The sequence below is a fragment of the Bos indicus genome, chromosome 21 (genome assembly GCF_029378745.1).
Source record: "Bos indicus isolate NIAB-ARS_2022 breed Sahiwal x Tharparkar chromosome 21, NIAB-ARS_B.indTharparkar_mat_pri_1.0, whole genome shotgun sequence".
NCBI classification, from domain to species: Eukaryota; Metazoa; Chordata; class Mammalia; order Artiodactyla; family Bovidae; genus Bos; species Bos indicus.
In genome coordinates, this window is record NC_091780.1 from 23,515,728 (window position 1) to 23,532,385 (window position 16,658).

General features: G+C 41.5%; 1 protein-coding gene across 2 annotated transcripts; it reads left to right on the forward strand.

Moving 5' to 3' along the window:
• The first annotated feature begins 10,734 nt into the window (after positions 1–10,734).
• On the forward strand, positions 10,735–16,155 carry RAMAC (RNA guanine-7 methyltransferase activating subunit). 2 transcript variants are annotated; one of them, XM_019983715.2, is made up of 4 exons: positions 10,735–10,881; positions 11,595–11,643; positions 14,427–14,605; positions 15,328–16,155. In XM_019983715.2, exons 3-4 carry the CDS (start codon positions 14,436–14,438, stop codon positions 15,512–15,514), a joined length of 357 nt encoding a protein of 118 aa, XP_019839274.2. In that variant the 5' UTR covers positions 10,735–10,881; positions 11,595–11,643; positions 14,427–14,435; the 3' UTR covers positions 15,515–16,155. The 2 variants fall into 2 exon arrangements, with proteins under 2 accessions (XP_019839274.2, XP_019839275.2); XM_019983716.2 differs by lacking the exon at positions 10,735–10,881 and adding an exon at positions 10,923–11,243.
• The last annotated feature ends 503 nt before the right edge of the window (positions 16,156–16,658 follow it).

Sequence of the window (16,658 nt, forward strand, 5' to 3'; positions counted from 1 at the left end):
GCACCCTGAGTCACTGATGGAAAGGAAGGTGTATTTCTCATTGTGAATTAACAAGCTGGTATCTGATCTAACGAGAAACCAGTATGGTGGTTTGGTTAAATAAGCTTGGTTAACAGAGCCAATCCTTGGTGAGCAACTCTGATTTCTGGATTTTTCGGCTGAGGCCTGAGCTCAGGATCACACTGCAGGTGCAGGTAATTAAAATCATTCTGGGAGGGGAGAGGGAGCTCGAGTGCTTCCTCCTGCTGTGCCAGCTTCCTAAAGGGCACCAGGGCACGGTTCCTGTTTCTAATGCTGGGGATTCCTGTCCTTCGGCTCTTTAAGAATTCTGAACTAGGTGAGGGAAGAAGTGGTGGTCAGAGGCAGGAGGGACAAGGGAGCGGGGTGGAGGAGAGAAAGCAGGAGACAGAGAGACAAACAGACACACATACACATACAGAGAGAAAGAGAGGGGGAGGGGATGGATAGAGGCTGTTGGGAAGGCAAAACCACTAAAGGTATCATTTTTTTTTTTTACTTTGACACCATTTTTAAATAAATGTCAGTAATTCTGGCACCGAGAACCCTGAGCCTGGTGGCTAGCCAGCCTACACCTGACAGTTTAAATGCAACAACTTGCTGTGCGGAATTTATTTTAAAATTCAAATAGACTGTAAAGCGTTCCTGGAATGAAAAACCGATGGCTCTTGCTGTTAAACTGGCTCTGTCAGTGCAGGTCTGAACCAGTGCCTGAAAACCCACTCTATTCTGTGGAAGGGGACTGATACGAGGGCGACAGAGCCAGCTGTTCCTGCATAGCCACTATTCATGTCAGGACTGCCGCCTTTCCCAGGGGTACGTCAAGCAGGCAGATTACCCAGAGTTAGGTGTTTGGACACAGAGATTTTAATTATTCACTCCTACTCCTCACATTTTCTAGGCCGAAATCTTCTCTTCTGTGCTCCGTGGCCAGTTACCCCAGGTCTTCACTGAAGTGCTAGCCATATATTCAAGCAGGTTCAAAGCTGCTTTCATCATTTCTCTTCCTCCCCCCTCCCCCCTCCCCCCACATAACTGACATATCACAAGAGTCACTTTTTGTAAGAGTACGATTCATGACTGTTAGCAACGATTCACGACTTTTAGCAACTTTTGGTGCCACTGAACATCTGCATTCTACTCTCTCCTCACAGAGCCTGTCACACAGCTACTTCTCAAAGAAACACTCTGGCTCAAATATGTCGTTCTTCAAGTTCTCTGGTGTTCCTTCTATGGAAATAGGAGAGTTGAGGTCAAACCTCATTTCTTGTTTGCTTGTGTAGCCTTGGACAAATTATCTGTCATCTCTAAGCCTTGTTTTTTTTTTTTTTTTAAAGAAGATAGGGACTTCTCTTATGGTCCACTGGTTAAGACACTGTGCTTCAACTATAGGGAGCACAGGTTCAATTCCTGGTAGGGGAACTAAGATCTCACAAGCTACACAGCAAAAAAATAAATATGTAATAAAATTTTTTAAAAAGAGATATCTACCTTGGTATGTTATTGCGAGGATAAAATGAGGTAACATCAAAGTGTTGCCCAGCTGGTTGGCCTGTAGTAAACGCTCAATAAATAGTAGCAGTAGAGTGTCCACAGTTTGACAGGGCTGTTTTACCAGGACTATTGCGAAATGTTTGCATCAGAACCTCTTCCTACTATTCAAATCAGCCAAGTCAGAGTGTTCTCCTTTGGTCTGGAAAAGTGATGAAAAAATGACATTTGTTCATTCTTACATTGTAGGTGGTGGAAATGATTATCATAATTGCATTTTAGAAATTAGGAAACTGAACCTCTCTCTTGGCTAGTCTCCCCACCTGCAGACGCTGACGACTTCTGTGGAGGTGCCCACCCACCTGTGGGTGGGGGCCGACTCCTGTTTGCCCTGGGGAAAACGGAGTCAGTCCTTGCAATGTCTAACTGGAACATGCAAAATTCTGAAGGGAGACATGTATTTCCCCAAGTGACCAGGATCACAACTCATACCCCAAATATGACAGTGGGTCAGGGGTCCCCCGAGAGGACTTGGGAGAGAGGAGTAGTACGAGGTGGCTTGAAGGGGGAGATGGAGCAGTCTCAGAAAAGCATTCGACAGAAGGATGGCCAGTCTCCATCCTCTCTACCCCTCAAATCCAAATTACACACAGGTGCTACTGCCGGCAATGCATATACTCTGTGTGTTTCTGTGCTTATTGGAGATTCACCACCTTCAGTAAATTTCTCCTGGTTGATTTCCCTTTGAGCTGATAGTCTCTACTCTGAGGCCTCTCGTACTTGGATATCCAGTTGGAATTACCTTTTCCTGCCCTCCATCAGGTTACTATGCGCGCTTTTACATTATGCCTATCTACATCCATATCCTCTGCTCGATTCTTCAATTAGATCTTCAGATTTGTATTTTACATTTAAAAAAAATCTTTTCACTCCCCCAACATTGAGCCTAGAAATATATATTGGGTGTTAATAAATGCTTGTGGAGTGAAAAAATAAGTTGCAAATCTTAAGAGTCTTTAGGGATTTTTCCTAGAGTTCTAACTGAACAGAAACAAATATTAAATAAGTGAGTAAAGTTTGTGTTTACAAAAATGAGCAAATTAAAATGCTGAAGAAAAAAATTAATTTTTGTTCCAGAGAAATAACACGCTTTCAGCTCATTTCTAGCCCCTGGGGTTTAGTCATCAGTAAGTTGTCACCCACCCTCCTGAGAAGCTCTCAAGGCATATGTGTCACACGCCTTGAGAGGAACATATGGAACCCACCATCAGATGCAAAGGGGGTGCTTGTGACTACATGGAGACACTGTTTTGCCAATGTTCTCACTCCTTTTGGAGGATTCACCTTCATTCTGACTCACTTTCTTAAATGTTTACCTTTGTATTTGCCAACTGTTTGAATTGGTGTTTCAACTGTTCTGACCATCTGCTGGGAGAAAACTTTGAGATTATGTCAGTTTTTGTGTCAAACTGTATAGGTTTGGAGTTGGAGAACTTGAAGCTCAGCAAGTCTGACTCCTTCATTCATACAGTCGCAAGGCTTCTTCACTGCCTCGTGTGTGTCAGTCCTGGGGCTAGGTGTTGGCAAGGCAGAGACTCCCAGCACTGATACTCACAGGGAAGATGGACATGAAAACAGACTCAATGAGGTGATGCAGGTGCTGTGATAAACGGGTGTCTGGGGAACATGTGCTATGCTCAGGAGGTGAGCTGAGTCTTTAGGTAGAGTGTGTACTAAGAGGGGAGGAAGTAGGAAAAGATTAGTCTAACATACAATGGAGAAGAAAATAGGGGCAAGACCAATAAACATTTATTGAACATTATTCATAAAATGTTCATATATATGGGCTGCCAGATTCTATGCTAAAGACGTGAAAGATACAGCCTTCCTCTCAAGGAGCTTATCATTTAAGTGCACATAAACAAATTATACATTGTGATAAATGCACTGACTATATGTGGGGACCAGTTAGAGGCCATCACCTGGTCTTCACTAGAAGGGATGAGGGTCAGAACTAACAGAATGATGGAAGAAAAAAGGAGTGAATAAATAGAAGAGATGGTCAGGAGCTGAAGTCCACCGGACTTGGGGAAGGCCTGGGTGGGTAGGATGGGAGAGAAGGAGAAGTCCTGGGTGACTTCCAGGTTTCTGATGTGGGTAACTGGAAAGAATCATTCTCTGAAAACAGAGATAGAGGCAGATGAACAGGTTCAGGAAGAAAGAAGAATTCACATTAAGATACATGCTGGAGATGTCTGCTGGACATCCAGATAGAAATTTCCAGCATGCAGCAATACTTCCAAGTCTAGAGCTCAGATATGATGGATGTCTGGGGATATCCATTGTTGAGTCATCAGCACAGAGCGGGAAGCTGAAGTCATAGAAGAGTCTGAGTCTCCAAGGGCAACACCAGGAGAGCAGAGTCGGGGCCATGGGTAGGGGAATGAGGGGTCAGCTGAGGAGAAAGAAACAGCAATCCAGGGCAGAGAAGAATCATGAGAAATCTGAAAACAGAGTGAGAAGAAGGTTTAAGGGAGGGAGGAGATAAAAGTGTCAAATGCTTCCCAGATATTAAGTAAACTGAAGATTTTAAACCAACAGCAGCTGAACTTGGCCCTAGGTCAACTTTGTCTGGGGAACTTTCCCAGTGTGGTTTCAGTGGCGTTGTCTGTGGGCAGAAACCTGATTGCAGTGGACAGAAAAGAGGGGAGGGTAGAATGCTGAGGCTGTGGGCACTCTTTGTAAGATGTGCCCCATGAGGGGGAAAGGAGATCCGAGATCTTTATAGGAGGACACAGGATTGAGGCAGGGTATCAGTTTTGTTTTGAGACTGGAGAAACTTGAGCAAGTTTACATGGTGTGGTGGGGGTGGGAGGAGCCCTTACAGAAGGAGAGTTGAAAACAGAGAAGAGAAGGAATAACTACAGGAGTGATGTTCAGCAGAGCTGAAGGGGACACTGATCAAAGACACAGCAGCGAGAGACTGGAAGACAAAAGGTGAAAGGGGGCAGAAAGAGGTCACCCTGCAGCAGAGGTCTTTCCCTGTGAGATTTGGAAATCAAGGGAATTGATATTGAAGCCTCAATATTATCTGCAAAATAAGAAAATGAGAAAACCAAGGCCCAGAGAGGTGGTGATCTGCATGATAATCTACAGAGTAATAGTTTGATTTAGTCAAGTTTCTTGACTCCTTGCCTGGTCCTCTTTCTACTCCCTAGAATTAACTCACTTGTTTTGAAGACATTTGCATTGCCTGAACATGTGTTTGAAAATGGGGCTTTTTTATACCTTTCTTTTGAAAGATGACCAGGCAAGGCTGGCTTCACAAAATGGAAGACTATGCCACCTGTCACCAAGGACAGTGAGCCTACCAAAACCCAGGAATGGGACCTAGAGATTTTCCCTCTTGAAATGAGTAAGGGACTTTCCTGGTGGTCCCGTGGCTAGGACTCCATACTCTGGGTTCAGTCCCTGGTCAGGGAGCTAGATCCCATATGCTGCAATTAAAGAATCTGTATGCCACAACTAAAGATTCCATGCGCTGCAATGAAGACCCGGCACAGCCAAATAAATAAATGTTAAAAAAAATTTTTTTTTTTAATGGGTAAGATAGCAGCAGTTCACCCTCGGACAGAGATCCTGACTTACTCATGCCTCTTTCCAGTGCTTGGAAAATGCACTGAACACTCAAACTGTGAGCATCACTTCACTGGAAAACATTCTAGAAAAGTACCTGGAGGGAGAGTATGGTGTTATGGGGGAAGGAGTGGCTGACAGTAAATTGTGGACAAGCCTCTTGGCCTTTCCACACACTTTCAAGGTCCTTTCTAAGGGTAATACACACATCTGAGGAAGAGGTGGACAGGACCAAGCACTGATGACCAGAGCTAGATGGTGGAGCACACAGAGAAAACAGTCACCAAAAATACAAAGGAAGGATAATGAAGATTAGAGCCATCATTTAGCCGTGGATGGGCCTGTCAAAAATTATGTCTACTTGGAAAACATAGCTTGTATCCTTAACTCATATAACATTAGGGAAAAGGAGGAAAAAACACCTTCATATCACAATCACACACTTTAGAACTGGAAAAGACTTTAAGTCCAACCTACTAAGACCAATTTATAGTTCTGTCATCCCCAAGATTGCTTCTCTCTCCTTCTTGTGTGATTTATTTAACAATATCAACTGGCTTCTAGGGTAATTAGAAATACTCAGATAGCTAGCAAACTTGCAACAAACACTGGGTTGCTTTCTGCAGTGTCCTGAATAAAGGCCCCTAGACAAAGGACTCTGGATGTGGGAGGCCTACCCTGAGGTGGAGAACTGGATTAAGATCCTATAATCTCTGATCAAAACCATTCCATGTAATTAAAGCCACAGGAGTACAAATGTGGCTCTAAACCAATGCCTTCTATAACTTGAAATGTTTCCCTTTTGGAGATTAAACCTTTATGTAACATATAATAACTTTATCATTATAATTTACATAGCATCTTTCTTCACTGGCACCTAAAGTGCTTTATACACGCAATGATTAATTCTTACAAGAATCTTACAAAGCAGACAATCAGCAAAGGTTATTATTCCCATTTTGCAGAAGATAAAATCAGAGCAGGGAAACATGATGAGATTTTCTGCAGGTCAGAAAAAATGAGTGGAAGATTATCATTTTTAAATTCTCTTTTGGGAACTTATTTATTGAGTTCAACCCTTGTGCTCTGGTGTGTTTGTGATGCAGTAGAGTGGGTGGGGTGGAAAGGGGGAATGGGTTTGAATAACACAATATAAAGACAAAAGAACATTTAGGAGCCCGTAATTCCAACTCGAGCTATAGAAACAGAAGTTAAATTGTGCCACTGGGCACAGTCTATGAAACTACAAACTCAGCAAATCTGCCTTGCCCCAGAAATGAGAGAGAGATTTTTTTACTCCCTTGTGAATGGTATGGATGTTAAAAATAAACAAAGTATTCAATTTTTACATTCATGATAGGAGAGAAAAGAGGGACTCCACCATATAAGGAAATGGGCTGAGATGAAAATTATCACGCACACACTCCCTGACCATGCTAACCAAAGCGGCAGCCTGTTACCCTCTGTGTTCTTACTGTGCTTAACTACTCTTCACAGCACATACATATTCATTTTTTTAATTGTCTATCTCCCCCACTAGAAGTAGAAGCTCCATGAGGGCAGGGCTTTTATCCTTATTCATTGATGTTTTCAGGGCCTAGAACAGTACCTGGCTTCTAACACTCAAAAAGATGTCAAACTAATGAGGAATGCCTGTAGGTTATAGGTCTAGTTCTGTCATTGATCAATTCTGTGACCTTGGAGAAGTCATTTAATCTCTTAGGGGCGTTTATTAAGAGGAAAAAAAAAAAAGCATTCAACCAGATGATCCTTTCACCACTTCAATATTGTGATTTTATATACATATATATAATGAACCATAAAACAAGGCAAAGTGTGATTAAGCTAAAGTGAATAAATGTCACATTTCTGGGCTGCCCAGCATCTTTTGAATATCTTTCTGTTCAGACAATTTACTACCTGATGAGCACTCTCTCTCCAAGGATGATACTAGAAGTTCACTGGCCGAGTCTTCCTTTAAGCCAGGGACAAGCCATTTGACTTGGGTTCTGCTTATGAAATACAACTTCAAGAGATTTTTTTTTTTTTTTTTAAGGTAAGCAATGTGAGGAAACAGGTACCATGTGGAGTTAGTTCACTTTTTGGTGGGCAGGTTGCAGGAGTTCCTGTTTTCTGGAGCTCCACATCAACCGTGGAGAGGAAAAGCCCGGGTTGTGTTGCAGCAGCAAAGTTGTTTAATGTGGCTCGAGACTTGTACAGTAGAGAATGAAAAGGAGAAAACAGTGTTTCACTAAGGAAAAAGCAAGGCCTTCTTAAGTATCACAGACTTGATCCAAATCCTGTTCTGCCACTTACTGGCTGTTCCTTTGAATAAATTATATTGCCTCTTCAGCTCCAGTTTAATCATTTAAGAAATGATTATTGTCTTAAATTCACTCACAGCCTCAGAAAACTCTTTGCTGTTACAATTCCCCCTGGGACTTCTGCTAAAGCGTTTGCCTCTAGATCTCTGGGTCAAAGTGAAGCTTCAAATTAGGTCAATCTATAAAGCTATGAGAAGATAAAATACTGAGCTACAACAGTAATAACAGAAACAGCAAAGTCAACTAATAAAAGGTAATTTTTTCCATAGGTATTAACAGGCCCCAAACACATTACTACCCAGCAGAAAAGAATTGTTATTACTTCTGTTATTTAGTTGTTAAGTCGTGTCTGACTCTTTGTGACCCCACGGACTGTAGTCAGGCTCCTCTGACCACTGGGATTTTCTAGGCAAGAATACTGGAATGGGTTGCTATTTCCTTCTACATAGGATCTTTCATGACTCAGGGATTGAACTCTTACCTCTTGCACTGGTAGGTGGATTCTTTACCACTGAGCCACTGGGCAAGCAGCTGATGCTGTAACAATTATCCTTAATTGCCAAGCAAAGATTAAATTATGGCCCACTTACTCTGGTTACGGTACAGAAGTAAGTACTATATTTTACGTATATTTCTAGAAAAGTGGTTCCAGTGAACATAAGTACTATATTTTACGTATATTTCTAGAGAAGTGGTTCCAGTGAACAAGTTTTGATACTAAAAGGCTGTCAGTTAACTGGAAAATTCCCTTTCATGGAACAGATTATTTCTCAGTGATGCCAGAAAGTGAAATATAGTAACTGACAAGATATCAGAATATGAGAAAATATTATGTGCATAAATAGTTTCATTTTAAAATTGGCTGGCATCCCCAGTTTTTCACAGAAACTCTCTGAAGCCTAGGAGCTCCTAAGTGCAGTTTTGGAATTTAAAGAAAAGAAATATACTCTTTTCTATGTAAATTCTCATTACCTAGAAATAACACTATAATAAAGTCACAAGGAAATCAGAAAGCTGGACTCAAAAACTGATTTCCCAAATATCATCTCTGACTGCTGATACCAACCAGGCAAGCATTTGCCTGAGTTTTTCAACTATTATATTGCTACCCATCTTTATTCCAATTTCCCCTTCAAGTTTATTATTTCCTATTCCCCCTTCCTAAATATGGGTTATTTCCTGAGCTGTAGGTTTTGGCCTTCTGCTCTTCTCTATAAATACTTTCTCCTTCGGAAAGATCACATACCCTAATGTTTTCAACTGTTGTTTCTTCACGGATGACTCACACATTTACCTATTTAGGTATAGCTTCTCTTTCATCAGCTTTAGTCCTGTATTTCTAAAACCCCCCTAAGATTTTTCTTCTGAATATTTCACTACTATTTCAAATTTTAAAAATCTTTTTTGAGCTCTGAGCTCATTTTTGTTTTAAAACCAACACATGCTATGCACCTCCCTTCTCAGTTACAATTTCCAAGACTTAAAGAATTGGAGTCTTTTCTGATTCCTCCTGATTCTTTTCTCCCATCATCCACTTGGCTACTATACCAATCAATTATTGTAATCTTGGTCTTTTTGCTTTCACCTTTATTACCCAACACCAAGACTATCCTATCTTCCCATTCATACTATCTTTCACACTTGAGCTAGGGTAATGTCTCTAAAACGTAGATTGGAACATTCACAGTTCATCATTCATTCCACAAACACTTACTGAGTGCGTATTTTATACAAAGCACTACGTTACACACTCAGGATGCAGAAATGAATGGTTATGGTCTAGAAGGGAGAAAAGACTTGTACACAAATAGAAGTTCCAACTGAGAAACTGGTACTGAATGAACAGATTAAGAATGGTTTCCAAAGCATAATGAACATTCAGTAGAAGGAAAACTTATTTCTAGATGGAGCTATTATTTCATTCAGCTTTAATTAAAGGATAGAATTTCAACATCCCAAGATAGAGACATGAGCCTCAACAGAGCCTCCCCTGAATTTCTTGTCACTAGTCAATTTCTATTGCTTGAGAAAGGCCAAAAACGCTGGTCAGTATCAATGGGGCAAACAGAAATGGCATCAAATTGAAACATTGATGTTTCCAAGCTGGAAACTCATGAGAGTATTAAAGAAATGAGGGAGCCACTCTGGAAAGCAATTTGGGAGGAAGGAGGCCAAAATACTCTGCGGAATAGTCAGCGTTTATACACCTACGATGGAGAAGGCAATGGCACCCCACTCCAGTACTCTTGCTTGGAAAACCCCATGGACGAAGGAGTCTGTTAGGCTGCAATCCATGGGGTCGCTAAGAGTCGGACACGACTGAGCGACTTCACTTTCACTTTTCACTTTCATGCATTGAAGGAAATGGCAGCCCACTCCAGTGTTCTTGCCTGGAGAATCCCAGGGACGGGGGAGCCTGGTGGGCTGCCGTCTCTGGGGTCGCACAGAGTCGGACACGACTGAAGTGACTTAGCATAGCATAGCATAGCATACACCTACGAACATTACAGAAGAAACGGACAAGACTCCCGAAGGGAGCTGGGTACTGACGACTTAAGCTGGAGCAGAGTGGGGCCGTGTTTCGGTAAAAACAGGTACAAAACGGACTAGAGAAATCTTACTACTGAGGTTCGCCTGAGCAGGAGTGAAGGGTGTAGTATCGCTGAAGGGATCCCCTCGCGCCTACTCGGCCGGCAATCGCCTCAAATTCCTCACGCAGACTCGGCGCAGGCGGCCGAAGGCAGCTTTTCCCGCCCTTCTCAGCTGAGAAGTTCCAGAACTTTCGTCCCTAGCCGTCGCCGGCTCCAAATCAAGAGGGCTCAAAATACAGCGATGCGTCTCTTCCTACCAGTCACCAGGCCAGTTGGAAGCGCACGGAAAGCATCAACACTTTTAGCCCGACCTAACTACTCTCGCCGGAGAAGGCAATGGCAACCCACTCCAGTACTCTTGCCTGGAAAATCTCATGGGCGGAGGAGCCTGGTAGGCTGCAGTCCATGGGGTCGTGAAGAGTCGGACACGACTGAGCGACTTCACTTTCACTTTTCACTTTCATGCATTGGAGAAGGAAACGGCAACCCACTCCAGTGTTTTTGCCTGGGGAATCCCAGGGACGGGGGAGCCTGGTGGGCTGCCGTCTCTGGGGTTGCACAGAGTGGGACACGACTGAAGCGACTTAGCAGGAGCAGCAAGTACTCCCGCAGAGCCCCGCACAAGCCATCAGCATTGAGAAAACTGGGAAAAATGCACAGGGAGATCTGAAGATCCCGCGAGACTTCACAGGCCTGCCTCGGCCTCAGCGCGCCGGAAGCGGAAGTCAGGAGGCGGTCGGATTCTGGCCGAAGTGGCTCTGTTACCTGGGAGAGCTGAAGGAGTGTACACAGAGGTACTGTGCCAGCGCCCTGGACCGGAGGTAGGTTTACGTGCGCATCCGGAGCCCTGAGCGGGATAGACACAGTCCTGGGTGGAGGAGTCCTTTCGGGCCGCAGGGAGGAGGGAGTCGGGCGGGCAGGCCGAACTGAGTGGCCGGCGAGGTGTCCTCGGGCTCTGCAGTTCTGGGACCGGACTTTTTGGCGAAACCAGAAGCCGCTTCCCCCCTCTTGGCCTCTGATTTCCCTCGCGCCTGGGGCCGAGGTGTTTTAGAAGGAGCCCAGCAGTCAAAGCTGCGAGAGAGAACTGAGAAACGCAGCGGTTCTCAGTCGGTGTCTTCGTCGGTTAACTCTCTGGGTTCATCTCTCAGGGCATGATTGCCCATTCTGGGTAGTCCTTTCCGAGGTCAGTGACCCACAGCGAAAGTTCCGTGTGGTTTTATTTAGGGCCTAAAAACTAGCCGTCCTCGAGTACACATCTACCTTGTTTGTTGTTGTTGTGTTTGTTTTTAACAGAAAAGAACATACTTTGTCTAGTTATTATTCACGCTCGGATTGATTTTGAAGGCCCGGAGGACAAGTCTTGTAGCTCTTCGGTAGCACTTTAAGCTCCAATTTCCTGTTTCAAATTAGCGTCGGAAGTCTTTTAATCCTACCACTTAATTAACTAAAGATCCTTACGGTTCCCGTCCCCGCGGCACACACCATTTGAGGGTTTCTTTCAAGGGAGTAAAGTTTATTGTTTTTCTTCCCACAGATCTACACAATCTAAACATTAAACAGAACAGTCGCTTCAAATCCCTGAGGTGAGTAAAGCATGGATCAATGAAAATCCTTTCATCCTCACCAGTAATGATAAAGTTGATAAACATTTGCTTATTTGTGGGAGCGGGATCCTGGGCGAACATTAAATACAATAGCATATTTGCCTTGCCTTATGATTTTTATCACCTCTCTGGTTAGGTATGGGTCATCTTTCTGGTGATTCCAGTGTTTCCTAAAGACATTGAGGCACGGTTTTAATTTGCTGAATCTATCTTAAACTGTACCTTGGATTTGAGAATTTGACAGCTGTTTGCCAATCTCAGACACATTAGTATTTAATAAGACATACTCTAATGTCTAGAAGTTAAAACATCTAGATACTGTTTCTTTAATCCAAATAATAATCTTTGTTTAATTTCGTTGGGACAACAGTAGTATTATAAATATTCGCATGAGTTTTGAGGAGTTTGGAGGAAAGACAAACTAATGAAAAAGCTGTCTTCTACTATCACATCTCTTTGACAAAAGCTTTTTATTATAACTGAATTGATAAAGGAAGAAAAATAATTCTAGGATGTCAAATAAGAGAGATTTAGTTTTAAAGTTTTAACATGATGTCATATATACCCCACATCATAAAACAAGTCTTGAGGCAAAGAATAGAAAGATAGGGTTTAGGTTAGGAAAGGTAGGGGATGGGACTGCATCAAGAAAGGACTGGACATTGAGTGAAGTGAAAGTGAAAGTTGCTCAGTCCTGTCCAACTCGTTGCAACCCCATGGACTATACAGTCCATGGAATTCTCCAGGCTAGAATATTGGAGTGGGTAGCCTTTCCCTTCTCCAAGGGATCTTCCTGACCCAGGAATCAAACCGGGGTCTCCTGCATTGCAGGTGGACTCTTTACCAGCTGAGCTATCAGGGAAGCCCCAGGGCATCTGGAGCTACCTCCAAAATACTTCCAGGGCTGGCTTCCAGATCTTGGTTGAAGATAAAAAGAAGTGAACTCTTTCTTCCTTGATTCCTCAAGGATTAGGCCTTCTGCAGCCTAAGTCAAATCTTTTCTCAGAGGTAGGGAGCTCTCTGAAAATTTGGGTAAATACGGCTTCAAATGTGAATCCATAATTGCCCTGGAAAACTCAGCTGAAAAAAATTTGTTTTCATAGCCATTACATAATATTTGTAGTACTTCTTTTCATGTGTCAGAACACCTAGAATAAGAATGTATTAGAGAAAAAGAGAAAATATATTAGATACCATTCTATAGTAATTACCTTCGACTTTAATAGCTCTGTGTTTAAAGGCCTTTTTGTCTGTCTTTCCAGAGACTTCCCTGGTGGCTTAGAGGGTAAAAGCATCTGCCTACAATGCGGGAGACCTGGGTTTGATCCCCTGGAGAAGGAAATGGCAATCCACTCAAGTATTCTTGCCTGGAAAATCCCATGGACAGAGGAGCCTGGCAGGCTACGGTCCATGGGGTCGCAAAGAGTTGGACATGACTGAGTGACTTCACTTCATTTCACTGTATTTTCAGTCTTTTTCTTTCTTTGTTGGCTCTTCTTTTATTTTCCTGTCACCAACCATCAGGTGTTTTAGTCTGGGGAAAAAGAGATAATCTTCCAGTAAGCCCTTAGCTACTGCCCTTTGTGTGTGTCTCCAGCCAGGCCTCTTGAAAGCTTAGTATAGACTAATGGGTGTAGATTTCTATTTCCTTACTTTCCAATTACTTCTTAATTAATTGTAGTCCTGCTTTAATCCCTGCTACTCTAATCAGCTCCTAATGGCTAAATCGAATTAATTTTCTCTTGGTTCTTTCCAGTTACTATTCAACACTAATGACCTTTCACTCTTTAATCTCTTGCCTTCTATGATAATCTCTTGGGTTCTCCTCTTAGCCCTTCTTTATCGTCTTTATACGGTGATGTTCTCTAGGATTGTTTTTTGATACTCTTTCTTTTTCCATAGCCTTCCTGAGGAGTCTCATTCTCACAGCATTATCCACCAGCAAAACTGATGTATCCCATTGCATTCATTGTCCACCCAGTTCTCTGTCCCAGATATTTAAACTGTGAACTGACTCTTCATGTGGATATACACATCATAACTAACTTAACTCAGTGTGGATCTTCACCGACCTTCACTTTCTAGTTCCTGTGATACCATAACCTGACCAATTATTTGGCCACAAACCTAGGAGTTATCCTTTATCCCCTCCTCTCTTCATAACATCTACTCAGTGACTGATTCCTTTTGGAATTCTTTTAAAACTATTTTCACAGTCTGTGCCTCGGATTAAATCCTCACCATGTCACCTATGTTATTGCAGTAATCTGCCCTTAAACTCACTAATCTGTTCTCTACAGTGTTATTAATAGAAAAGTGATCCTTCTAAATGGTAAATTTGCTCTTGAGACTTTCCTGCTTAAACCACCCCTTTGCCTCAGAAAAAGCAGAGTTGTTTACATTAAATACAAAGTATTTCACTATTTGACTTTTGCTCACTTTTAGAGCTTCATTTCTTGACATTTGCTGCTCTTCCCTTTATATTTATACCACAACTGTCTATTCTACCAGATCTCAGCTCTTTGTGGGCAAGGTTCATGATATATTGTTCATCTTTGTATCCCAGGCTCCTAGTTAGCACAGTGCCTCTGTTATAGTAGTGAAGAAAGACTGAATTTAATCTAGCCTGTCTGAGGTTTAAAGGTACACAAGGGCTTTACGCATACTCTGCCTAAAAGTGTTTACTTCCTATTTTCTATCTGGTAAAGATGGTGTTACTTAAAAAAAAAATTCTAATAGAAACACATTAAAAACCTGTACAGAATTTCAGAATGACTGACACTTCTGAAGCTGTTCCAAATTTTGAAGAGATGTTTGCCAGTAGATTCACAGAAGATGACAAAGAATACCAAGAATACTTAAAACGCCCTCCTGATTCCCCTCCGATTGTTGAGGAATGGAATAGCAGAGCTGGTGGCAGCCTGAGAAATAGAGGCAATCGGTATGTATTACTTCTGAAGAGTAAATGCAGATGGCTGATCTGGGAGAGGACAGCTCGAATCATCTAGCCCCCAAGGCCCATGAGGGCAGGCATCAGTGTTTTTGTTCAGTGTGCTATATTGAGTGCCTAGTAACTGCTTAAGTCCCTGATAAATTTTTGCTTTAATATTTTGTCAGCACCATATTTTTTTCCCCTTGCTATGCAGCCATGTGTATGTGTATTTTAATGGTTTTTTTTTTTTTTTTTTTTTTTTAATCTTTCTCTGGACTAATATTTTCTTGGCAATTATGCTTTAAAAACCTAGGGTCTTCTACAAAACGTTTACATTAAATTCCATAAAGAAGGTATTGTTTTGGTTTCCATTTAGAAAGAAGTTTATACAATGGAAATTACTTCCATTTAATACCTCAAAATAGATAAAAGGAATATTACCATACTGCTTTTGAACAACTGAATAGGTTTAGTTTGCTTCAGAACCATCCTATTGTTTTGAGTTTGCAGCTATAGTTTACCTCTTCTCTGCAAAGTCTATCCAGTATAATACTGGATCTGAATTTTAGGAAAGTTTTGAATACCTGGTGCAATAACACTCTAAAGAGAACTGGTTTTTACTCTTTTGTTTACTGAGTATTAGATTGAGAAATGAAATGCACCAGGCTAGATTTCTCATGTGTTTTTATTCTTAAGGGAAGTATAAAAATATTTCTGTTTTGTTGTTGTAGGTTGCAAGATAACAGACAGTTTAGAGGTAGGGATAGCAGACGGGGGTGGCCAAGTGACAATCGATCCAATCAATGGCATGGACGATCCTGGGGTAACAATTACCCGCAGCACAGACAAGAACCTTACTACCCCCATCAATATGGACACTATGGTTACAACCAAAGGCCTCCCTATGGCTACTACTGATAGAAGTGTCACCAACTTTTAGTAAAACTATTTACTCTGTTAACATGACAAAAGTTTACATTGTGTCTTTTGTTGGTCATAGTTTTACATCTGATTGTAGAAAATGGATTGTTAATTTTTTGGAACTTGGGACTTTTAAAAAATTTGCTCTTACTGGAGAGACATGATGGTTGCTGGAAATAAATACTCCCCTAAAAAGGTTGTGGGTTATATTGCTTGACTTCTACCTCAGATTCATCTTTGTTTCATGACTTAATAGTGTTTTGAATGTTGTATATAATTTTCCTTGTTAGACCTTCAGGAGTTGTCTTTGTTTTACACAGAAATAAAAATTTTATGTAGAAAATGCTTGCTTTTAATTTGTAAGATGAAATATCCCTATACTCAGATGTGTGCATTCCTCAAATTTTACACAGGGAGTACAGTCAGCTCCTAAATGCACCACTATGCCTACTTATGATGTGTTGTACCCAGTAGTAATTGAAAGGTAAAACAACTGCAGTATATTTCATTTGGCTTTTGTTGTTATGTGAATGTGGAACTTTGTAGTTACTCTATAGGTATGAGTCATCTTCACAATCATTTTGGTCTCTTTTTAGAGGGATATCAAGAATAAAGCTATAAAATCAGGAAGGAATCAGTCTCAGTTTCAGTGTCTTATTTATAAATCTAGTGGTGAGTGGGATTAAGGCACACAGTCATTTTACACAAACTCTAAGGCTTTTGGTTACATAAACATTACACGTTATGCAAAAGTTTAACTCTGTAATGTTCCCTTTCTTCTCAGTTATATGTAAATAATGCTGTATTTTGACTCTATTTACTTTTATGGTATTTAATGTAGGTTGAGTTTACAATGTTATTTCACCTCCAGATGTGCATTTTTGCTGCCTCCTCTTCTGTAAATCCAGTGATGCTGAAACTTCCTTTCAGAATGAGCACCATATTTCCCATCATTTTAATGGCCATTATAATGGTTTTATTCAAATAAAATACTTGTAAGTATTTTCCCTCAAATTTTGGTAGTTAGTCCATTGATTAATACGGTGAGATGAGCTTTATTGCTCTGTCCTCATATCTCTTGAAAAAAGTTCATTTGGTTTAAGAGTAATATTAAGAGCACAAGTTTCATGATAGGTCAAAG